The 25,063-nt window shown below is 38.1% G+C and overlaps 1 protein-coding gene across 1 annotated transcript in view; it reads left to right on the top strand.

Annotated features, from left to right (window-relative positions):
• TPRG1 (tumor protein p63 regulated 1) overlaps positions 1–19,237 on the top strand; it is a 266,643-nt gene extending 247,406 nt beyond the window's left edge. The window contains exons 5-6 of the mRNA XM_004577781.2: positions 3,200–3,353; positions 18,870–19,237. Coding sequence (XP_004577838.2) covers positions 3,200–3,353; positions 18,870–19,064 — 349 coding nt within the window. The 3' untranslated portion in view covers positions 19,065–19,237. The remainder of the gene's footprint in view (positions 1–3,199; positions 3,354–18,869) is intronic.
• The last annotated feature ends 5,826 nt before the right edge of the window (positions 19,238–25,063 follow it).

Raw genomic sequence — 25,063 nt, 5'->3', positions numbered from 1 at the left:
TACGTCTATATCTACCAAGGTAGATAAAAAAATGTGTAGCTTAAATAAAATTTGAAATATTTTCTTTTGACACTGCATGGTAAGGATTATAGCACAGAGTAGAAATTCGTGATTGTCTTTCTAGATGGGAAGTGCTTTAAAATACATGATATAGTTTTCAGCCATTCTCCTTTTGATCCTCATGGAATTAGTGCTACCTAAACATGAGGAAGATTGGTTTGAAATGCCCAAAGACACAGAGCTAGTACCACTCACAAGTAACACCCAGAACAGCATTTCAGTATTACAAGTGCCAATTCTTTCTTTAATAATTTGGTGTGAGCATTCCTTATATAGGATTATACCTCCATATGGTTCACCCTACCACAATATCTCTTTGAGAAAAACCCATATGACTTGTTTATCCATGTTTTTTTTTTTTACTGTGACCACATAATTTGCTTATACTTTTCCCTTTCACTATCAATTCTACTTATTCTACAATCATATAAGTGTCAATATTGAGTCTATATGCAAATCTATTCATTTTGTGAGATTTTGTTTTTAGGTGTGCCTAGGATACCTAGGTAAATATTTTACTCACAGTCATTGACAGGCTCCTTAAGAAAAAACAAATTTTAACTCAGTGTCTATGGGAAATAAGCCTACACTGTGTGCTAGAACGACTTTAGTGTTGAATATTTTCCTAGCAGTAGCCAGAATTGGGAAAAAATGCCTGTGCAAAGTTTGAAGAGCCTAGTGTTCTCGTCAATTCATTTATATCCTGAAGTGATGCTTTAAGAAAGTCCTGGTAGCTTCCACATTTCTATTTTTCATTTATAGAAGGAAGGTACAGCTGGCCCTGTGGCTCAGTGGATTAACTTTAACCTTCTACCTGCAGCACCAACATCCCTTACAGACTCCAGCTGAAGTCCTTGGTGCTCCCAGCTCCCTGCTACTGTGCCTGGGGAAGCAGTGGAAGATGCCCAAGTAGTCAGACCCCTGCACCCACATGGGAGACCTAGACGAAGCTCCTGGCCCTTGGCTTCTGTTGAGCCCAGCTCTGGTTGTTCTGGTCATTTGGGGAGTGAATCAGTGGATGAAATGTCTGTCTCACTCTCACTCTCTCTGCATTTCCCTGTTAGTAGTTCTGCCATATATATATATATCTATATATATATAGATAGATATAAAATGTATATTTAATGTATGATATAAACATATATATATTCTAAGAGGCACTGAATCAAAGCTCTGAAATGTTGTTACTTGAAAAGCATTAAATACAGATCCACCAAATATTGCTCATACATTAAAGGTTTGCAGAAGTCTCTACTTTTTTCTTTCTCTCTTTCTTTCTTTAGTTTAGCTTCCTACTTTTTTACCTGTAGAGCTCAGGAAAGAAGGTTGGCTGACTTTCTGTATTTACAAGTATGTGATATCTCTGAGAAAAGTCATTGCTGTGGTCAAATTGATTGATTCTGTAGAAATCGTGGTTCTGTTTAAATTTTAAACTTAAATTTCAAACTTAAATTTCACTCAGGACTTTCCCATGGCAGAAAAATGTAAAGTATACTTAATAGAGAAGCTTTCTTGGCAGATTTTCATCCCCTTTGGATAAAAGCAAAAATTACACCCAGCACATAAATTGACATATGAAGCAATAAATAATTTCATTGTGCAAGTTGTTTTAATGGACTCAAGCCAGAATGATCTATTAACCACCATGCATTAAATATTCATTGAGTTTAGGATTTATTATCAGGACAAAAATAAGATTGTAGGATAGAGGATGTTAAATCTCAAAATGGCAGTTGGGAAGGTGAGGGACCAAGAAAAGAATTTCAGAGATATACACACTATTTTTCATTTCCTCTTCTCTTTTTCTTATTTTCTTTCATATGATTTCTCTTTTATTCTTGGGTGAATGATTATGTTCAAAATGGTTGGGTGTCAGCTTTCAAATATAATCATTGAAAATCTGAGACCTGGGCAGCAGAGTGTGCCAGGCTCTTCTAAGTTCCTTTTGATAGATGCAGCCCAGGGATCAACCAACTAGGGAGTGGGTATTAACTGCACATGTGTGAGGTTGTGTTTATACACATCTCTCCTTGGATAAACATTCAGAAACCACAATAGCATTCCCAAAGGAATCCTTCCTTAATACAGGAAGTGACAGCTTTGTGGAGGCACCATAATTAAGCCCCAGTTTTTTTATTGTAGAAATCCAGGATTTAATTTTCTAGAAAAAAAGTCAGCCCCCTGTGATGTCCCATAGGACTGTGTAGAATTACAGGCAACTTAATTTTAAAGCTGATTAAATGAAAGGCACCTGAGCCTGGTTTAACCTCCAGGAGTTTCTTGCTTTCAGGGGTGTCTAAAAGCACCAACCATAAATTCTTATGAGCGCATCTGTAAAAATACGTGGAAAACACAGTTTTGTTTTTCAGCTCAGCCATGCTCCTCTCCCACAGTTTTCCCTCAGCACCTCTAAGCTGACTTTATTTTACTAGGCTTTTGGGTTTATCAGGTGTCTGGGCCTGGGTCAAACCGATGGGGCCCGTATTCTAATTATTCATGAAGGTTGTGAACTTAGTGGCAAGGGGAAGACAATTACTCCTTTACAAAATATGACCTGTTCGTTGCCACAATTTCACTCAATGGATTATGTGTAGAGAATAGAGGGGCATGAGGCGTATAGAAGCTGTGGTTACAGGACATTCGGAGTGGCCATCATTCCTCTTAAAGATTATATTTGACTTGCTGCTGGTGACATCTCATGCGTCTTCTCATCGGGTCTTATGTTTACTGCTTTGTGGAAGCTGGCACTGCTGACATGCCATCTCATTTCTGCTTAAACTCTCCCACCTTGACTGTTCCTCTCCTCTCTCTTTGACATCCTTCCCTCTTTCTCTTTTAATTATTCTTATTAGGATGTGAGCACGAAATCTGTATTTTCAGCTCAGGCCACTGTATTGCACTCAGATTCCTAACTAAGTATTTCCACATAGACTTCTTTGCCATGCCTTGAACTCACCTTGTTTTAAACAGATTCATCCCTTTCTCTCCATCTCCTGAAGTCTCTTCAGTGACTTAGATGAGTTAAACTGCTTACTCCAGCAACGATATAAGGTTAACCAGGTTAACTGAAATATTGCTGTCCTTTTCTTTTTGCTTTGGTTCTAATGAAAATAGCTAATGGAAGACCCTTTTCTTATAGGAGACAAGGAGAAGGCCTTAGGATCTACTGGGGAAGTCCAGCGGAGCAGTCACTGCTGTCCCGCTGGAACCCATGGTCCACTCAGGTTCCGTACGCTACCTTCACTGAGCACCCCGTGAAATACACCAGTGACAAGTTCCTCGAGATTTGCAAGGTAGGAGACGGCTGGGAAACTATTGTAAATCAGCTTTATTCATTGTTTTCAAACATGGGCAGTTAGAATAAAACCAAAAAGACAAGTTACAACTTGGGATGTCTGTGATACAATCCTTAAGAAATGTATGGAACCTTTTTAGCAAACATTGGAGTAGTTTTTTACTCATATTAAAGTAAAAATAATCTTCGTATTAGTTGTAACATGATGTGCTTATTGCCTACAGTAGTGTGGAATACTGTAAGTATGTCTAGTAAGAGGTGGTTCTGTGGTCGTGTTGAAGTCACTTCTCTCCCCTGGCTCTTGGTATCCACAGCAATAACACTAAGATGATAAACACTGCTCTTCCTCACACTTGTATTAGACCTAGTAATGTGAAATGGAATACAGTGTGTATCAGTGTTCCATAAAAGGCAAAGCAATTAGGATTGTTGTTATAACTTAAAAATCTCATCTATGCAAGCAGATTTTAAACTCCTCAGTGCCCAGGAGAGTCCCATCCAGCGTTTATTCTTTCATCTGCCCCAGGAATCTTACGTTGTGCTGGGATATTCTTAGTTAGGAAATAAAATAACTGGAGGTGAGTGTCCAGTGAAAGATCAAACTTTACATCTACAATGAAACAAAATATATAAATAAACACCTGCTATTGTATTCACAGGTCTAGATAATCTTACCCTCTCAATCCTTTTGATGTTTGCCTTTATATTCTGTCATTTGCTTCAGAATATTATAGCTCTTTATGTACTATAAATTCAAAATTTGGTTATCTACATCTAAATTCTTTCTATGGTATGTAGTAGTTTGACACACCTATTCACAAGGGTGTACATAGGTTAATGAAAGCAGGTATTTTAAATTGATAAATTCCACTATTATAAGAAGAGTTCAATGCAATCTGTATATGATTGGGGACGGGAAAGTATCTTTATCTCCCCTAGTATGTAGGTAAGCATGCCTCAAATCCCATTCTACTTCCAGAATAAGTCAAGGGTTCTCTCAAAATGTACACAGATGTTTCAGAGGCTTACGGGCTCATGGCTGACTTTTGGCTCCAAGTTATTGTTGGCGTTAAATTAGTTCAGTGCGTGGGTCATGTTGCTACTCATCATGTGATACTATTGCACAAGATCTCAGAAGAGAAGTCTACTTCAGCGCCTTGCCTAATTCACCATTGAAAGCCAAGAAAGCAAAATAAAATGACAACCAATAAAAACAACATAGCGCTTACGCAAAGGTGTCTGTGTGAATGCATCCTCTGAGAATATCGGAGATGTGTGTCTTACAAACCCCCTTAAGTTACAATGCAAAACTCAGACCTCTGTGTTTTTAAAAGTGTTAATTAATAGTACTATTGTGACATATTGTTCTATAATCTTCTTTCCTGCTCTTGTCATCCTGCAAATGCTTGTTCTTTTATTATTATTATTAATAATATTAAGCTGTTTGTTTTCCTTTAAAACATCTGGTAATCCAAATGAAAGAACTTAATAACATCTTTTCCCAAAGACATTTCCACTCTTAAAAGGAAATCTGCTTCTAACCATTATATATATATATTTGAATTAATATTAATTATATTTTATTATAAGTCAAAATAAATACCAACTGCCTTAGTTATTACTCCATTTCTTCCTAGGCCAAGTTTTGTCTTATTCATCATACCTGGTGCATTAGGTAGTTACTTCCTGTGAGCCCTTTGCTGGAAGATGTTTGGGGTGAGAGAGTTAAAAACAAGCTTTATGAACTTTAGAGAAATATCACAATCTCCTTCTAACATCTGATGTTGCTTTGTTTTATAATGCAACAATTAGATGCAATGAAATCATTTAAATAATAACAAAAACAAAATCTCAAAGGAATTTTGACATCATTATTCACCAAATATGAGTTAATAGGCCAGGACATTAAATTTTGCCCTGACCTTGGTAAAGTAAAAGCTAAAAGTGAAACTTGTTTTATTAGCTGTTATTAGATAGAAGTAGGACTACCAGGAATTTGTGTAACTCAAATGATGATGGGTGGTTGGTTGATTAATTTGCAGTCAATTGAATGTTGTGAATCTGTTAAGTATATTTTCTTTAAGGTTTTTCCCTTTAAATTATTATTCCACAGTTTCTTTTTCCTTCCTTGCAGCAGTCTGGCACTTTCATTTGCCAAATCATTAATTATTCCAAGGCCACCCCATGTCTCAGCTCTCTAGGAACATAAATGATCTCCATCTGGATTGGGAGATGATGAGTACTTTGATCCAGTTCTTGGAGTATTAGTCTCTTTGCTCTTGTTAATTTTTATATCACAATATTATTTGTGTTTAGGACGTTTTCCAAGATTGGCTTTGATTAAGACCCAACTATATTAATGTAAAAGACTAAATAAGAAGAAAGATAATATGGGGATCTAGACTGCCTTTTATGTGAATATTTTGAAATAACATAAGATTTTAAAGAGGTGCTATAAGCTGGGTTTTTCATCTGTCTTGCAAGTGAAATGGGGAGAATATGGGAGAAATGTGCAATTAAATGAAACACCTGGACTAATTCAACAAACCTGTTTCAGCAAAGATGAGGAAATAATGTAAAACGGAGTTACACGCAGACAACATTTTCAAAGTATCTGCAATGAAATAAGTTGGTACTAAAAACACAATTAAAAATTCTGGTGAAGGTACTGCAGTGTAGGGTAACCTGCCACTGGGGATGCCACATCTTATAGATGAGTGCCCGGGACATTCAGATAGACCTTCTATCTAATAGGCACTATGGCAGCTAGCTCATGATAGCTGAAGTTCTTGTACCTTTGTCACTCATATGGGAGGCCTAGATGGAGCTATGGCCTCCAGAATTTAATCTGTGTCAGCTCTGACTACTGTTGCCATTGGTGAGAGAGCAGCAGATGGAAGATCTGTCTCTCTTTCTTCCTGTCATTCTGCTTTTCAAATAAATAAGAAGACATAAATACACTTTAATAAAATAATTCAACCTTATTTTTACTCAAAGTTTTTGTCTTATAGCATCTGCAATCCTCTTATCCAACGTTTTCTGATACCACCAAGTATAACTGTTAAGATCATTGTTCAGGTTACAAATAAATAATACAAGAATCTTGTACTTGTGGATTGCATTATTTAAGAAAGTAGACCAGTATAAATGCAAAAACTAAAAAAAAAGTGTGCTAATAGGTATAACAGAGGCTTGGATCAAGTGAAAGTATATCTACAACAAGATATGTTGAGTATTTATAAAGCATAATTCAGTTTAGCTAAAGTTCTATCTTAAGCATTTCTCAATGCAACAATAATGGATCACATAGGAAACTAATATACATTAGGAAGAGTAGAAAGAATCATGGGTGAATAAATTTTGAGTCTTCCAGCATATAAAACTAATTGAGGCAAGTAACTGAGAAGATATAGAAGCTAGATGAGAAGAGGTCAAAATTGAAATAGTCTTCAGCTTGGATAGAAAATGATTCTGCTAATTTGAAATGGGTAAAGCTGGAAGAAAAGTGGGTTGGGGATTAGTTTAGTTGAGGATGTTTTGAAATTTGAAACAGCCAGAGAATACCATATTGACGTGGTTGTCAAGCAGTTGGACAAGAAGATCTGAAGTTCAGACAGAAACCTGAGGACCAGGTTTGAGGTTCAGATCCTGCAAGAGTGGGTTAGAGCTGGATTACAGGGATGCCTCGTTAGGGAGGACTCAAAGAAACAACATTAACACACATTAGTTTTTATTCAAATTATTTATAATATTTCTAACTCTCCATGCTGCTGTACATAATTTCAAAATCAATCAACCGTGTTAAAATATGTTACTTCTGCTTTTAACCATCTCATGAATTCTATACTCTCCCCGCATCTGGCAAATAGAGTGGCTAGCCAGCCTGTTCCTAGTTTCACTTACCTTCACACCTCACCAGTTTGTAATCTGTCCAAATACATTTCATGGGTTATTTTCATAAAGCAATTATGAAATTGTAAAATAGCAGTTTTTCTGGCATCGATTTAACTATAACAACATAAATGCAGCCTTTGTGTTTTTTATAGATTATAGATTGAATAATATTTTCATACAATTCAACAACACTAGATCAAGATAATTACGTGTTCTCTGCATTTTGAATAGAATTTAATTTCAAAATGTTTTAAGAAAGAATTTACATAGAGGGAAAGAGAGACAGAGAAGGAGAGAGACAGAAAGATTTTCCGTCTTCTGATTCACTCCCCAAATGGCCGCAATGGCTGTAGCTGAACCAATCTGAAGCCAGAAGCCAGAAATTTATCCCAGGCCTCTATTGTGTGTGAAGCGTGTTAAAGCTTTGGGCCATTCTCCTCAGTTTTCCCACGCCATAAACAGGGAGCTGGATGAGAAGTACGCAGCTGGGAAGCAAACCAATGCTCATATGGGATCCTGGCAGTTGCCACAGCCAATTGAGCCATCATGCTAGGCCCTAGATTTCTCTCTTTCTCTCTTTCTTTCTTTCTTTCTTTCTTTCTTTCTTTCTTTCTTTCTTTCTTTCTTTCTCTCTCTCTCTCTCTCTCTCTCTCTCTCTCTCTCTCTCTCTCTCTCTCTTTCTCTTTCTCTCTCTCTCTCTCTCTCTCTCTCTCTCTCTCTCTCTCTCTCTCTCATAGGGAGTTTGACAGTGACAAACTTTACTCTGCTGGTTCTACTAATTGATGCATCTCCCCAAAGCTCGTATCAACCAAGACAGAGCCAGGCTGAAACCCTGGAATCTAGAACTCAAATTGTGTCTCGCACATCGAAGCTGTCATTTGCTGTCTATAAGATGCCCATTACTAGGAGGATGGATTGGAAATGGAATGGCTTCGGTTTGAACCAGGAACACTGATAAGGTAGGTGAGACTCCCAAGCTGCAACTTAAATGCTTCACCAAACACTCCCTCCCTTCCATCTTCATTTTAAGATTGATGATGCTTAATCATTGGGATTAAGTGTATTTGTTAAATTCACACATTGATAACCCTAGAGGTACACTCAGTTTGCTAATATGCAAGAAAATGGTTACCTATCTTGATGCATTTTTTATGTAAGTGTGCATATGCGATTCTGAATGTGAGATGGAATAGAAAACTGTTGGTTTGTGTTTAATGATGTGATTTTATTCACTGCAACTTTATTCAGTTTTCTTCAGTTATTTTATGCATTTCATATTTGCAACCTGTAACCTTATCTTTCCATGTTTGCATCATTGCTTTTTCTGGATTCCTGAAATACATGGACAGTACTGCTGGGAAGAACCAGCCTTCTCAGATGGTTGATAATTGTGAATGTATTATAGCCAGGTCAAAGTGGTCTCCAGATTATTATGTCTCCAGCATCTTTACCTATCCCTTTAAGGAGATCATTACATTGAGCCAAACTGTTATCCAACAAATTAACTTTATATCTTTGGTTCATTGTTTTCCTTTGCATCAATTCAGCAGGTATGCACTGCATACCTACCTAACACTGAAGTGTGTAAGATGAGCAGGGCAGAAGAATGATTAACAAATTACAGTTTAAAATACTAACATAGTTAATAGGAGATTCATAGAGTGTTATGGGAGCCCAGAACTGAGGATTAGAAAGTGTGGCAGGATAAAAATGGAAATTATGATGTGTGGGCACCTCTCCTTTGTAGGAAGATTGTAACTTCTTATCCTTTTATTGCCATCCATTCCCGACTCCCTACCAACTCACAAACAGTCCTGGGATCTTAGAAATAATTCCAGGAGAATGTTCAAGGACAGTGTATACATGCGACCCACAGTGTAGCTTCCCATGGGTAGTCAAGTATTGAATATTGAATGAGCTTGCACTTCATTTCAGGATGCTTTTCTCCCTACACAAGGCGGCTGAAACTTGTAGCCTGAAGGTTTGGAAAACCTGCTCAGCAGAGGAATGTGAGCCGGCAGGCATGAAACCTAGTCCGTTTGCCCAGTGTAAACAGGAAGCAAGTGATGGTTATAATAAGGAAAACTGAGACTGTTGGCAGTGAACTGTTGGCAGGCAGCACCTAAAGCCAGGGACCCAGGCACTCAGTTGGTAAACAATTGCACTAAAGTCAAGAATATTCCACCCTCCACCCCATCCGCATGCCCACTGCTGTACTTTAGGCTAACCAGTTGTTAAAACTTGACTCCCTCCCCCCACTCCCCATTTTGGAAACTGGAATAAAAGAAGGAGTCAGAGGTGGGTGTATAAAAGCTTTTAGAGAAAAGTATGTGGCTGGTGGCATTCATATCAGATGACACAGCGTTCCTGTCACACAGATTGAGTTCAGGTGCTTGAAATGTTCCAAGAACCAGCTAAGGGAATTGGCCTTTTGTCTGCCTCTGCTTCAGTGCAGTACTTATTTCTGTAAGCAGTCCCATCTCCCTCCTCTCCCACCATCTCCGACAGACAACACACACGTGCGCACACAAATCCTAGAAATGTCTAGAAATGAAGCGCATCTGACGCTAAAGAAATGCCAAGTTCATTGAGTATGAAGTGGTGTCAACTTTTTCTTTTCAGCGCTTAGATTTTTAAGGTCACAGAGGATTCTCATGAAACTGAGCCCATGATGAAAAATATAATCCAATGTGAAAAACATTCATAGCTGTATGAAAAGATATCCTGATAATTTATATCATGATGATCCTGGAAATGTTGAAATAAACTACACTTTGAATTTAGGAGATTGTGATTCAATAATAATGATGTTAATCATGGTAAAGAAGTTAGTATTTCTTTTGTTATTGAAAATAAGATTCCTTTATGGCTTTTGTACTGTAATCCTAAATTCAAGTCTCACTTCACTCCACTTGCCTTCCTGCAATACATGAGCACATAGATGTGCACACACATGAGTATAACATATATAACTGTTTAATTCATTTACTCTTTACTATGACCCTGTGAGTTTTATGTGATCAATTTAATTATTTCATGGAAAAGGAAATATAAAATTCAGAGAAACCAAGTAACTTGTGCAAAATTACACAGCTAATAAATGCCACAGCTGCAACTTCAGACCAGATCTGTAGATCCCAACAGTCATTATAGCATGATAGATAGATAGATAGATAGATAGATAGATAGATAGATATTCCTAAAGTTCCATGTGCTCAAGAGGGCGTGCTTTTGCCCTAGGGGCATTTTGGCAATATCTGAGATTTCTGATTGTCACACCTGCAGAGGGTTTGCTGTGGATATCTAGTGGTTAGATGCTGCTCTCAACACTCTAACTACAAATGACATTCTCTGTGGTGAAGAACTATTTGCCCCAGAATAATAACAGTATCATGGTGGGGAGACACAGACATGTAGACGGCCACGATTATGACTCTACCTCTTTGCAAACTGGAATACATATTTGAGTGAAGGTGTAAGTGAAATGTAATAAAAGAAAAGATTAACTTGCAATATGTAACAAGGCATGTGGAAGAGAAAGGATATGCACCTGGTTATAAATGAGAGAAATGTGGTCATTATAGATCTTTGAAGATTGAGTCATAGATTATCAGACCTAGAGGTTTCTAGAGACTCTTAGTCCAACAATTTTCACATAAAAAAGCCTTTTTAAACCAAAATCTTACTCAAAATTCAAATAAAATGGATAGGTACCCATTGTTCCAAAGATATTATCTATATTTTCTCTGTTTTCAAAAGAATACAGATTGTGATGAAAAATTACTTGTGGTCAATCATCCCTTTAATAAATTTTTTGTTCATTTTGCCACATGGGTATCCTGTGTTGAAGCACTGGTTCAAGACCTAGTAGTTCCCCTCCCGATCCTGCTCTCTGCTACTGTGCCCGTAGAGAATGGCTTAAGTCCTTGGACTCCTGCCCTAGTATTAGAAACAATTTTGAAGGTCTGGCTTCAGCCTGGGTCAGCCCTGGGTGTTGTGGTCATTTCAGGAATGAAAAGCAGATTGTGATGAAAAATTACTTGTGGTCAATCATTCTGTCTGTTACATCCCTCTGCTTTTCTCTCAATTATTAATTCTTTTTCAACAAGGAAAAATGAATTTGCTGATTCTATTCCTGATCTTTCTTTTTGAAAGGTTTATTTTCGTTGGATAGTCAGATTTACAGAGAGAAGGAGGTATACAAAGAAAGATTTTCTATCTGCTGCTTCACTCCCCAAGTGGCTACAAGGCTGGAGCTGAGCTACTCCTAAACCAGGAGCCAGGAACTTTTTCCAAGTCTCCCATACGGGTGCAGGGTCCCAAGTCCTTGGGCCATCCTCCCCTGCTTTCCCATGCTGCGAGAAGGGAGCTGGAAGTGAGCAACTGGATTAAAACTGGCACCCATATGCAATCCTGGTGCATGCACTGTAGGAACTTTAGCCACTAGGCTACTGCACTAGGCCCTCTATCCTTGTTCTGTACAAGTGTACTTCAGAAAGATTGTGGAAAAATGAAATTCAAAATAAGCTTATTTTAGAGCAAAAATATTTTATGTCCATGCGTAATTTTTCATAATATGCATTGCACATGAATCACCCTATTATGTTGTCTTTGTAAGATTAATAACTTCAGTTTATGCATATAATTGTTCGTTTATGGACCTGTAGATATCTTTGGAAATTTTAAATGTAGACATGGACTTTAATTTCCATATCATTTTTGAGTTCCAGGCTTATACCCAGCTGTCTATTGAAACCTGTTAGCGGGTTACTGGTTAGACAAAGTGATATGTCTAGACAGAATTTTTGATCCCCTTTGCACCATTTCCAATTTCTGCCTCTCTAATTCTCTCACTAATGATATCACTAATTCTCTCACTAATGATATCACTACCCATCTAGTTTTCTCAAGTCAAAAGCCTGAGTGTTTAGGCACATTCCTTCTTTCTCTTCATTCCCCGATTCAATATTTCAGAAAATCGTGTGGATCCGTCTATAACTCAACCAGTTCTCACGGTCTCCCCACTGTTGTTCTTAGTGAAAACCACATCGTCCCTTCTCTGTACAACGGAAGTGGCCTCCCAGGTCATCTTTCTGCTTCAGTTTCTTACATTCTTAAAAGTTTGTAAAGGCTTTATTCTTATTTTGAAAAGCAGACTCTACAGAAAGAGGAGAGACAGAGAGGGAAAGAGAAGCGGAGAGAGAGATTTTCCTCACACTGGTTCACTTACCAAATGGCCACAATACCTGAAGCTGACTTGATGCAAACAGAAGTGGTTTGAGTGATGGCCAGGACCCTGCCTGCCTCGTGCTGCAGCCTCTTTCTTTCGATCACTATCCTCCAGCCCTGCTGTCCTTGTCTAATCCCCGTTTACCCCCTTTGCAGTGCTGATATTGTCTATCAGATGTTCTCCCCATAGCTGTCTCTTCTAATCACTTGGATATCAGCCTTGGTTGTACTTCCTCAGAAAGACTTACCATGAATAAAATGTGCAAAGCATTCCTCACTCCTATTACTTTCAGACATTTTATTAAATTTTACTTTTTTTCCTGGAATTTGTCATCATTGGAATTACATGTTTCTGTTAATTTTTGCTTTTCATCCACTAAGTCTGGGGTCTAGGCACTATAAAATCATTCTCGCATTCTGTTCAGAACATTTAGGATGCGCTAGTGGTGTAGTGTGGGTCGTTGTCAGTATTTGTCCAATAATTTGTTGCTCTGCCATGTTTTTAGCAAATATGGTGGAAACAGTTTAATTTGTATACACAAAAGGTTAAGCAGTTAAAACTAAAATAGCACTTGGTAAGTTTAATCAGCGAGATAGAAACTAAAGGCACACACACACATTATTTGTGGCATTAAGAAGAAATATTGCCTGAGGAAAATTAGTATTGCGTTAAATACTATTATTAACTGTATTAACTTAATAGGGTACACTTTGGCTTAATAAAAAGAATCTAACAAGTAAAGCCACACCCAAGAAAATATTAGAATTAATAGTCTCAAAAAATTTATAATGGCTGATTTTATATGAAAAGTAGATTTGACAGAGAAGGACAGAGAAAGAGAGAGAGAGAGAGAGAGGGAGAAAGAGAGAGAGATTTTCTATGTTCTAGTTCATTCCCCAAATGGCCACAATGGCCAGAGCCAAGAGCTTAGGCCATGCTACACTGCTTTCCCAGGCCCTAAATGAAGAGCTGAAATAAAAAACAGAGCTCTGGGACATGAACCAGAGCCCATTTGTGTTGCTGGTGTTAGTACGTGGAAGATTAGCCTGTTGAGTCACCGCAATAAAACTGAATTTTATTTTGTTTTTTAAACATTTCTCTTTCTTTCTTTTTAAGTAGAGGAGATTGAAGGGAAGACAGTTCACTTCACTGGTTCTGTTCACTGATTCCACCTCCTAAATCTAGGCCACCATTCCTGCCCTGATAGTAAATTTGAAATGAGAAAAATTAAACACTCATTGTAATCATTTCACTGAAAATAATCAGGCAGGAAGTGTTCAAGAAAAGACATGGAAAAAAGTATTTAGCTGCTTTAAATGTGAAATTCTTTAATGAATTCCACGGTTCTAATGCGTCACAACACACATGAGCTGTGATTTATTCTTAATGAAAATTTACTAATATTCGTGTAATTCTGATGTAGGTTTATATATAGAGATAAAAGTAAAGTAATACAGTCATGTAGTCTTGTCATTTTTTTCACTGAAGATAATACTCAAGGTTTCTTAAGTTTTAACTTTGAAGAAATTTAAACAGAAAATTTTAGAAATAGTAGTTTCCATGTACCTAGTGTTTTCTAATGTTAACAATTTATATAACAGTTATCAAAACCTGAAGTTAAACAGTGGTACGATGCTATTAACTAAACTTCTGATCTTAAAGCTTTACAATCCCGCTCTCCCCAATATCTTTTGTCTGTGCCCAAATTCAGCCCAAGCTCCCATATTAGTTTTAGTTGTTGTCTTTATTTATCTCCGATGGGTTCTCAGCTGTTCCCCTGCATTTGTGACATTTTTTTAACTGTTGATGACTTTTGGTCAATTATTTTCTGAAATGCCTCTCATCAGTGTTTTCTAATGATTAGATAAAGGTCTTACTAATTTGTTTTTACGCATACTACATAAATGTTGTAAATCATATATATATGATTACTAATGCTATTAACCTTATCACTAGCTAACATAGCATGTATGCAAATTATTTTTCTCTAAATAATTGGTATGCATCTTGGAGCAGATACTTTGTAGCTCAGCCAGTGAACTATTGGGTATTGGGTATTGGGTATAATTTAATGTATCATTTTAGCATCCAAGGTAACCTTTATTACTTAAACATATATGTTGTGATTTTTTTTAAGGATACTTTCTATAGTCTCCATGATGAATGCTAGAGAAATGTGTATTTGAGTATGAAAAAGCAAGGAATTAAACTAGGAAAGCTAAAAATATTTCTGGCCTATAAATCATCATATTTATATCTATTAGTGACATGAGATTAAAAATATTTTTGAATACTTCATTTAAAATCATGCAACAAGCTGATAAGATTGGAATTTACCATCATTATCCTCATTATTACTATTTTTCCATTTTCTGATGAGTAAAGTGTGGCCCAGTAGAATTAGATGATTTTTCCAAGGACTTATCATCAGTCAACGGTAGGACAGGAAAACATAAATGGTTGTTTGCATTCCATGCCCTGAATTTGCCCCTGCCTATACAATGATAGAATAGACAAGTTTGAGTGGAGGTGAATACTATATCGTTAGATTTTTTTTAGAGGTTTGTGACTTCTTGTTAAGTATGAATCAAGGGTGACTGGAGTGCTAAGTTCCTAGAATTGATACATTTTAATAACACTTATGATTTTGAGATTCTTTATTTTAAACCATACTGAATGAAAGCCCATCTTTTAAACGCACCGTTCCTTTTCTGTTTTCCCTCTTGAAGCTGAATTTAAAAAAACAAACAAACAAACAAAAAAAACGTTTTTTACTTCCCCAGTCAATGAAAGCCCTGATGATGCTTGTAGCAAGAAAGGGAATGTCCTTTGGCATTCTGTTTTAGTTCCAGCATCCCTAGGCTATGTCTGTTTCATTAAGTGACACCATAACTTATGTCCCTGCCAAGGTCCAACAGAGGATGCTTGTTCTAGGAACCAGCAGCAACAGCTGTCAGTGCTCGGTCTTAGCCATTGTAGACTAAAATGCATAGAAAATGAGCAAAATGCTTCTAGCTTGCTATAGGCATTAGGCTCAGTGAAGTAAAGTCTCTTTTTAAAACCAGGGTCTTGATATTATCCAATTACATAAATGTCAGTTTGAGTAAAAATAGAGGGGGATAATTACTTTACTCTTTGAGAACGCACAGCAATAGGACTAGTCTAGTGAACTCCACCATGTTTTATCATCAGGGGAACCAATTTATTTTACTTCTGATGTTATTTTAAAAAGCCTTGAGTTTCAAAGCTTATCAAAACAGCTAACTGAGAATGAAAAGTGAGGAATTGAATATACAATGTCACACAGCAAATATGTTTCTGAAGTTTTATTTGCATGTCATTTTCTTTTTTCATAGGTTAGTTCAGCTAGTAATGAGGATTATATTCTAAACGTTAGGGCTTTTTACCACTTAAAAATTCATTTATGTATTTCAATGGAAGTTACAAAGGTAAAGATATGTTCCTTGTGCTAGCTCACTCACCAAATGGCCATGATGCCTGGGGATGGTCTACGCCAGAGGATTTCCCAAGAATATTGTTAAGGAGCTAACATGAAAATTGAACAGCTATACTCATATTGGGTGTCGACTTTTCGAGTGGTGGCTTAACAAACTCCACCACAATGCTGGCACAACAAACTCCACCACAATGCTGGCACCTAGTTTTTTTTTTTTTTTTTCCTTTTTACCTTAATAATAAGATTATGAATCTTAAAATGGAGAAGTAGTTTGCTCAAAAATGATTTAATAAAAAACAAAACATTCAGAATAAAGCCAATGCTTCTCTTACAGGAGTTCACTGAATTACCACAAGTATGTACTTTTGTATGAATAAGTTAAAGCAAAATTAGCCTCTTTGTGGAGAGATGAGAACAATGATCTCTTTTCAGGGAATACTTAATGATTTAGAATGAACTGGAAGTGAACTCTTAGAGTTTTAATTTAGACTACTGAGCCATTGCTTGAGAAATATGTTGGGTCTCATTGTGAGTGCTGCGGGACATTATTCTTAATATTTTACTCAATAAAATGTGGAAAGTGAAGTGACTGTGGATAACTCACTTACCACCTGCATTTCTACCAAAGGATAGATGATATCTTGTTTAATTTATTCAATGATTTTTATTGGAATGAGATGATGATTGTAAAAAGCCTCATTGGAAATCCAAAAAGGTGGATTTTTCTCATTTAAACTCTTGTTTTTATCTCTGGAAATCTCTCCAAATTACATTCCTCTTTGTATGACAAATAAAGATATTCAATGCAGCATACCCTATCCCAAAATGATTTGGAGGGCTTATTGAACTTGAAAGTTGAAGGAGTACGCAGATCTTGTAATTTAAATGATTTTGTCAAGAATGCTTCCTGCTGCATGTCTTTATTCTTTTATCTTTGTTGGCTTCCTGCTTAGTCATGTTTATATGGCAAAAATAACCACTTATACCTTCAGTGTTAGATACTGTCAATTTGACAACCACATTTGCCATGTGCCCATACCTGAGCCAAGTTCTATGACCAGACGATTGGATTTCTCTGATGTTAGGTTTGCATCTTGTGCTAATATCAGCTTCATTTAACAGTTGATGTGCTTACTAACAACATTTCAGTCAGCAGTGCACCAGAAATGCAGTGATGGATTCAAAATGATATTACATCATTACATTATTATCATAATGACATTGCATTAGATGATCCTAATGATATTAGGGCTCTCTTTGTTGGTGTGAGAACACCCACATGACATGATTTTCATATGACAAGATTACTGATGAATGACTTCGTGAATTAAATGGAAGACAGTGAATATATTAAGGAAAATATAGGCGGTTTTGGTGGAAATGATGCTGAACTGGAAAATGCAGCAGCTATTTGTTATATACTTCCTAACCTGTTGAATCTCATTTCTATTTGTTGAAATCGTATTATTTTCGTAAGAATTGTCAAGTGATTCCTTTGAAGAGTTATATAGAGAGAAGGAGAGACACCCATAGAGAGAGATCTTTCATCTGCTGGTTCACTCTACCAACTGCATCAGATGGGGCTGATCCAACCTGAAGTCAGGAGTCAGCAGCTTCTTCCTGGTCTCCCACGTGGGTTCAGGGATCCAGGTAGTTGGACCTTTCCCCAACACTTTCCCAGTTCATTAGCAGGAAGCTGGTTTGGGAGTGGAGAAGTCAGGACTTTAATCGGCACTCATATCGGATGCTGGTGCCACAGGTGAAGGCTTAACTTGCTATACAACTGCAATGGCCCCAAAGGTCTCCTTTAGAATCAATTTTCATCTTCTAATCATTTGTGATATCTCCTTGTTTTGTGTTCCTTTTGTATCTTATACCTCTCTTACTGCTTATTTTAGTGATCTTTGCTCAATTGATGTAAGTTATTTTCTAGATTTTCTGAAATAGTGAATCTGTATCTTACTTGACATTTCCAGCAGCACCTAACAAGTGACTGATTAATGATAGACTATCAGTAAATATTAAATTGACTTCTTATTGTTGTATGAATTATGAATAATAGAAAGTAAACAAGATGTGGAAGATTTTTTATTAGGTACATAGCTTATTAAGTGATTAATGTATTAAAATACCAACAGAAATTATGTTACATAGTCTGGAAAACAATTTAGGAATAAGAAGTAAGAAGAATTGGAGCTGGTGTGGGAGCCTAGTGGCTAAAATCTGCCTTGCATACCCGGGATCCCAAATGGACCCTGGTTCTAATCCTGGTGGCCCTGCTTTCCATCCAGCTCCCTGCTTGTGGACTGGGGAAACAATTGAGAACAGCCCAACACCTTGGCACCCTACACCTGCGCGGGAGACCTGGAAGAGGCTCCTGGCTCCTGGCTTCAGATTGTCTCAGCTCCGGCTGTTGCGGCTGCTTGAGGAATGAATCAGTGGGCAGAAGATCTTCCTCTCTGTCTCTCCTCTCTGTGTGTCTGACTTTCCAATAAAAATAAGTACATCTTTAAAAAAAATAGAAGAAGTAAGAATTGTGTAACAGGTTAAGCTGCTGCCTGCGATGGTGAGATCTAATGTGAGCAGCTGTTTGAATCCTGACTAATTCCGCTTCCTACTAATGGCCTGGGAAATACAGCAGAAGATGGCCCAAGTGCTTGGGCCGTGCCATCCATGTAGCTCTTGGCGCTTGTTTTCAGCCTAGCCAATCACTGACTGCTGTGACCATGTGGGGTGAACCAGTCAATGCAAGATCTCTTTCTCACTGTCTCTCTTTGTATCTCTTAACTTTCAAACAAACAAACAAATAAGTAACAGGTTTTTCAGAAAGGTGGCAAGAACTGCAGCCCCTGGAGAAAATTGAATCGTAGGCATGGGAATCTTTGGATCTATTTTGCCTTTATTAACTCAATGCTTTCTCCTTTTTCCCTCAGTTGTCTGGGTTTGTGTCTAAGCTTGTTCCAGCTGTCCAGAATGCCTACAAGAATTCCACTGGATCCAGCCGAGGAAAGAGCCTGATGGTGTTAACTGAACCCATTTTGATTGAGACCTACGCAGGCCTAATGTCATTCATTGGAAACCGCAACCTACTGGGTTATTCCCTTGCCCGTGGAAGTATTGGTTTTTGACTCTTACTGGTACAGGAGTTCTTGTTTTATAAATACATAATAATTGAACTTTCTGTTCCAACCCACCATATTTTTGTACTGAATGATTATTTTTAAAGAGTGCTGTATGATTTTGAATATTTATTTCAGGAATCTAAACCATTGGATTGATAAGCACATATTTCTGATCTCAAAAAAAATTGAAATTTTCTTTCTTTTTTTTTTATAATCTATTTTATTGTGTTGTTGACAATCTTTACATAGTTAATTACAGTTAAAGAAAGAAAAAGAAAAAAAAAAAAGGTTCAGGGGGATAGGGAAGTGGGTAATACTATTATGTCCACATTGTTTCCATCTTGTATCTGAGGTAAAGGGGGATATTGAGGGAGAAGCCCCACCCGGTTTCCCGCCCACCCCGAGTCCCGGATGTGGGGCATGCTCTGAGATATGTGCTCGAGTGGTGTTAATAGTTCTCCAGTTATGAATCGCTGCCAGTTTCGCTCGATGAGGTCGTCCACTGATTGACATGGTCCATCATAAAGTCTCTGTTTGCCCCATTTTTCGCTGCCAACATATAGCTGAGATGAATGATTGACCTGTTCTGTCTTCTGTCCTTTCCTGGTTAGAGTTCTGAGTCCAGCAGTTCGATTGGGGAGATCTCCAAAGAAACCTTGAGGTATTCCCAGACCAGATTCTTGTATGTTCTATCTTAAAATCAAAAAGTAAATGATTCTGAGCCCATTAAAATGGTATCACATGAGGAACTGATTGTAAACTGAGTTATTGTTTGGTCCCTAAATGTAGGCATTTTCCTGACCTTGGTCTTCTATCCTCTTATTTAAGATCTCACTGTTTTTATTATTTTAGACACCAATATTATATGGGAATGACTTGCATATATAACTGTTTATCTCTGGTATTTATGCAAAACTTGGTGGATTGCTTTTGTTTTTGTTTTTGTTTGTTTTCTTTAAACAGCAACATTCCTTTATTGCCAGAAGCTACTTGAGGTGATTCAGAAGGAGTGGAAGGTGCCAGTGCCTTGCTGACTGTACTTGAGGGGCTTGTACATGATAGAAAACTTGCATCTTCGGCTTGATGTTCACCTGACTGGATGTCTTGCCATTGTACATGCCCCACCGATATATTGGTGAATCATCTTTTACTGTTCTAAATACCCCACATACTCAACATCTTCAGACTTTCAGATTTCTCTGTAATGTTTTTATGGTACTAGTTATCCATCTTAACAACCACTAGTTCATAGTTCTTTGAATTTTTTTTCAGATACATCCAGAGCAAATACATTCCACATGCCTTAACATTGTATCTAAAAGACCACATATCAAACTCAGAGCACATTCTTCTCTCAAAATTGTTCATATGTTATATCTTTCCAGTGTTAGAACTGTGTTATTTGACTAAGTTTTTAATTCTGTTCACTTGGTTATGCTTAATTTTTTTTAAAAAAATTCATTTATTTTTATTTGAAAGGCAGATTTTAAAGAGATAATGAGAAACAGAGAGAGATCCTTCATCTGCTGGTTCACTTCCCACATGAATGCAGAGTCCCAAAGACTTAGGCCATCCTCTGCTGTTTTCCCCAGTTATAAGCAGTAAGATGGATTTAAAGTGGAGCAGCTAGCATATCAACAAGCACCCTTATAGGATGCTGTCACAGAGGGGGAAGATGTAGCCTGTTATACCACAGCACTGGCCCCAATTGCTGCAGATTTTAAGTTGGGATACTTGATCCATGCCTGACCCCCATTCAATTCATCCTGCATTTGACTGTCTGTCTTTTTTTTTTTTTTGTCCAAAGATTTATTTATTTAGTTTTAGTTGAAAGTCAGATATGCAAAGAGGAGGAGATACAGACAGGAATATCTGCTGTCCATTGATTCATTCACTAAGTGGCTTGCAATGGTCAGAGTTGAGCTGATCTGAAACCAGGAGGCTGGAGCTTCCTTCATATCCCCCACATGTATACAGGGTCCCGAGGCTCTGGGCCATCCTTAATTGCCCTCCTATGCCACAAGCAAGGAGCTGGAAGGGAACGAGACCATCAGGATGCAGGCGCCCAGAAAGGCTTCCGGGTGGGCAAGGTGAGGACATTAGCCATTAGGCGACCACACAGGGCCAACTGCCCTTTTCTGAAACAAGATATGATTCTATCACTCTCTGATGAGGAGCTTTTAGTGCTTCATTTCCTTGGGTATTTTCCCTCAAATATATCTCTTAATAAAACACTTCCTTGTAATTAAATCTTTTGAAGAAGTCAGTTTATGCCAGGGAAAACATATAAAAGCCTCCTAAGTTCTAAGGATCTCAGAAATGCAATGCTAAGAATACTGAGGGACTTCAGAGGCTTCTTTGGACCATATTTTACTCAATTAGTTAGTTAAAGATTTATTTTATTGATTTGAAAGTGTTACAGACAGAGAAGTAGCACCATGTTTTAAAAATGTTGTCATACCTCATTGTATTCTTGTTGCTCTTTTTTCCTTTATTTTTTTCTCTGCTTGACATGTCAAATTTTAAAAAACTCAAAACATTATCTCATGTTTTCTTTTCTCTTTGAGTTTCTTTCTTTTGAGTTTGAACATCTTTTTAAATTTGAATTTACTGTGTACTATGTTTGAAACTCTACTAACAACACCCGTTGATATGAATGTGGGGAGAAAGGTACCCTACTTCACTGTTGGTGGGAGTGTAGGCTAGCATAGCCACTATGGAAGCAAGTGTAGAGAACTAAAAATGGATCTGTATGACTCAGCTGTCCCACTTGTGGGAATATATCCAAAGGATGTGAAATCTGCATATGAAAAAGTAACCTATAATCCTGTATTTACCACAGCACAATCTATAATAGCAAAGACATTGAAACAGCCCAAATGTCCTTTGCAAGAGGAATGGATAAAGACATTGTGGCTTATCTTTTCTTTGGAACACTACTCAGCCATTAAAAAGAATGAAATTGGGTATTGAAGATTTCTCTGCACACCCCTCCTAAAACTGTTCTGCACCTAAACTGTTGACACATGTCTTGTTAGAGTTATAAGCCAGTTTAGACTACCCCAAAAACAGCCAGGTTCAGCAAAATCATGCTTCAACACTATAAACTGCTAAATACTAAAATGAAAATAGGCATGAGACAGCTGAATAGTAATCTATAGCCATTTTAAGGTGTACAGAACCTGGTTGTGGGAGAATCAAGATGGCGGCATAGGGTAAGGACACATTTAAATGGATGGAAAAACATTTAATCAGGATGAAGCAGAGAGGACATATTTCAGGAAATAGAAAAGGACAGAACAACAGCAGAGGGGTACCTGGAGACTGACAGACAGAGCAAAGCAACGGACACAATGGTGTGGTGTTGCAGTGACTGATAATCTAGCGGCATTCAGCAATCAGCAATCTGAACTCCACCAGCAGCTGGAATTCCACCAGCAACCAGGTGGGAAGGGACTTTCACTGGGAGCTTGGGAGGTGAATCCAGACAAAGAACTGTCCGTCCTGCTGATCCATTTGATTTGACCAGGAGCAGAGACAGAGCAGCAGATCCCAGATGGGCAGTGCAGGAACAGGCTGGATTTCACAGCCCAGTCAGCCCCCAAGAGCTGAACTGGGCACTATTTTGCAAAAGGAGGCAAAGGCAAGGGAAAGGGTGAAACATACGCTGAGCTGGGAGTGAACTCATTTCTGACTCAGTGAACTGCAGCAGCGTGGCATGCTACAGGTTCCACCCAAGACAGGTCTGGGTAGCTCTCACATCTGACAGCCAGCAGATCAAGAACTCTATTAGTGCTATGTCAGGCGCCATTTTGCACACTGTGGCAATAGCTTTAGGACTGCAGGGGACAACAGTAAACTGCACATGTGCTGAGCTTGCAAGAACCCACTGTGTTCCATGGATTGCACTGCTCCCGCAGGAAAATAATGCCGACTGTGACATCGTACAGGTCAAAATAGGTCCGTGTGGCACCCAGACCTAACGTCCAGTAGGTTCTGGCAAAATCAGCGCCACCAACAACCTAACTATATAGGACGCCTGGTGTCTCTCTAATCCTGGGACCTGCTGAACCGGAAGTGGAAGAAAGGTTGCAGAGACAATGGTGCAGCCTCAGCACGGTATCACAGGAGGTGGAGAGTGGTGAGCCAGGAGCCAAGGCTTTCTACTTCCAGACAAAGATGGACTTACAATGAAATGTCATTTTTCATTGTCACTATATCTTGACAATAGGATGCTGGACTCTCTGCCATTGTCCATGCCCACAATGATGGACATATGACCGTGTATGAAGAACTGTATGTTAGTAATGTTATAGAGGAACTAGGTGGAGGGAGGGAATTGGGGAGGGGATAAGGGAAATGCCAGGAGCCTATGGAACTGTATCATAAAATGATAATAATAATAATAAAATGTAAAAAAAAAAAAGAACCCGGTTCTTTATAAACTAAAATTGAAGTGTCAATGAAGAAGTCACAGGATGTGGTTAAGAACTTGAGGTTTTTTTAACATACTGGTTACTCACTAACATGTCAATTAATTCCATAATGTTATAAATTGTTGCTGATGTTATGTCAGGGCTTTTAATTGATTGGGACGATACTCTGCTGGCTCTACCTTCAGACCAGAGATGGTCTCCCCAAGAAACCGTTGAACATATCTGGACAATAAGTTGCTGGACTTCATGCGTGGTATATGCTTGCAATAAAAAAAATCTCAACTGAATTTGAACTGTGGTATTGCAACAAGGTAAAGGAATCTACCATGGGGGGATGGTTGGGGGGGGAATCCCAGTGCCTATAAAACTGGGTCACATAATGCAGTGTAATTAATAAAAAAAATGAAATTCTACCACTTGAATCAAAATAGTCCCAACTAGAGACCATTATGCTCAGTGAAATAAGCCAATCCCAAAAGGACAAAAATATCATCTCTCTCTCTACATATATATATATGTGTGTGTGTGTGTATGACATATATACATACATACATATTTATATTAATATTTATTGATCTTAGGAACTGAATAATGAAGACTAACATACTAAGCAGTGAAGATATGTTGCAGTGTTCAGCTCTGATTCTGAAAAAAGATGGACTCCCAATGACATCATTAAATAGATCTTGACAATAGTAGGCGGGGCTTTCTACAATTGATTGTACCTACAGTGGAATGATACATTTAAGCAGCTGAATGAGGATTGGTTACTGTTTTGAATAATATAGGTAAAATCATTATGGGGGTGGGGAGAGGATGAGGGAGGGTAGAAGTGAAATTCCTGAGCCTATGCACCTGAGGCATTATAAGAAAGAACAAGAAAACCAGCAGCAGCAGCAGCATCTTTCCCCCAGTCAAAATCTTTCCAGGCAACTTACCAAGCTTTCTTTCACGTTACCTCTAAACCAAACAAGTATCCTTCCTTCCTCATTTTGTGTGCTGGCAACACCGATGTTAATAAAAGCTGCCAGCAGCACTTGCAACATGACTTGCCTTCCCCCTTATCTTGCTCCTGCAAATGCTGAAGCTTCCTTTGCTATAACCACTGACAACTCTCTACTGTCAGGTCTTCAGCTGGAAGCACTCCACAGTGTAAAGAGGCAGGGGCAGCTGTTTGGTGCAGTGGCTAAGACACCCCTTCAGAAACTTGCATCATGTATCAGAGTACCTGGTTTAAGACCCGTTTCTGCTCCCAATCCCGCATTCTGCTGAAATGCACCCTGGGAGGCAGAAGGTGATGACTCAAGTACTTGAGTTCCTGCTACCTATGTGGAAGACCTTCATTAATTCCTGGGCTCCTGACCCACCCCAGACCATTGCAAACATTTGTGGAGTGTCCTAGGTCATAGAAGACTCATTTTCTCTATACCTTTCAAGTAAGTGAAAAAAAGAATTTAAAATTTAATTACAGGGTTGAGACCATGATGTTTCAGGCTAATCCTCTTCATGTGGAGCCAACATCCCATATAGCCACCATTTCCAGTTGCAGCTGTTTCACTTCTGATCCAG

The sequence above is a fragment of the Ochotona princeps genome, chromosome 3 (assembly GCF_030435755.1).
Source record: "Ochotona princeps isolate mOchPri1 chromosome 3, mOchPri1.hap1, whole genome shotgun sequence".
NCBI lineage: Eukaryota > Metazoa > Chordata > Mammalia > Lagomorpha > Ochotonidae > Ochotona > Ochotona princeps.
The sequence above is the reverse complement of the archived record's forward strand: the minus strand, read 5'-3'. Positions and strand labels throughout refer to the sequence as shown.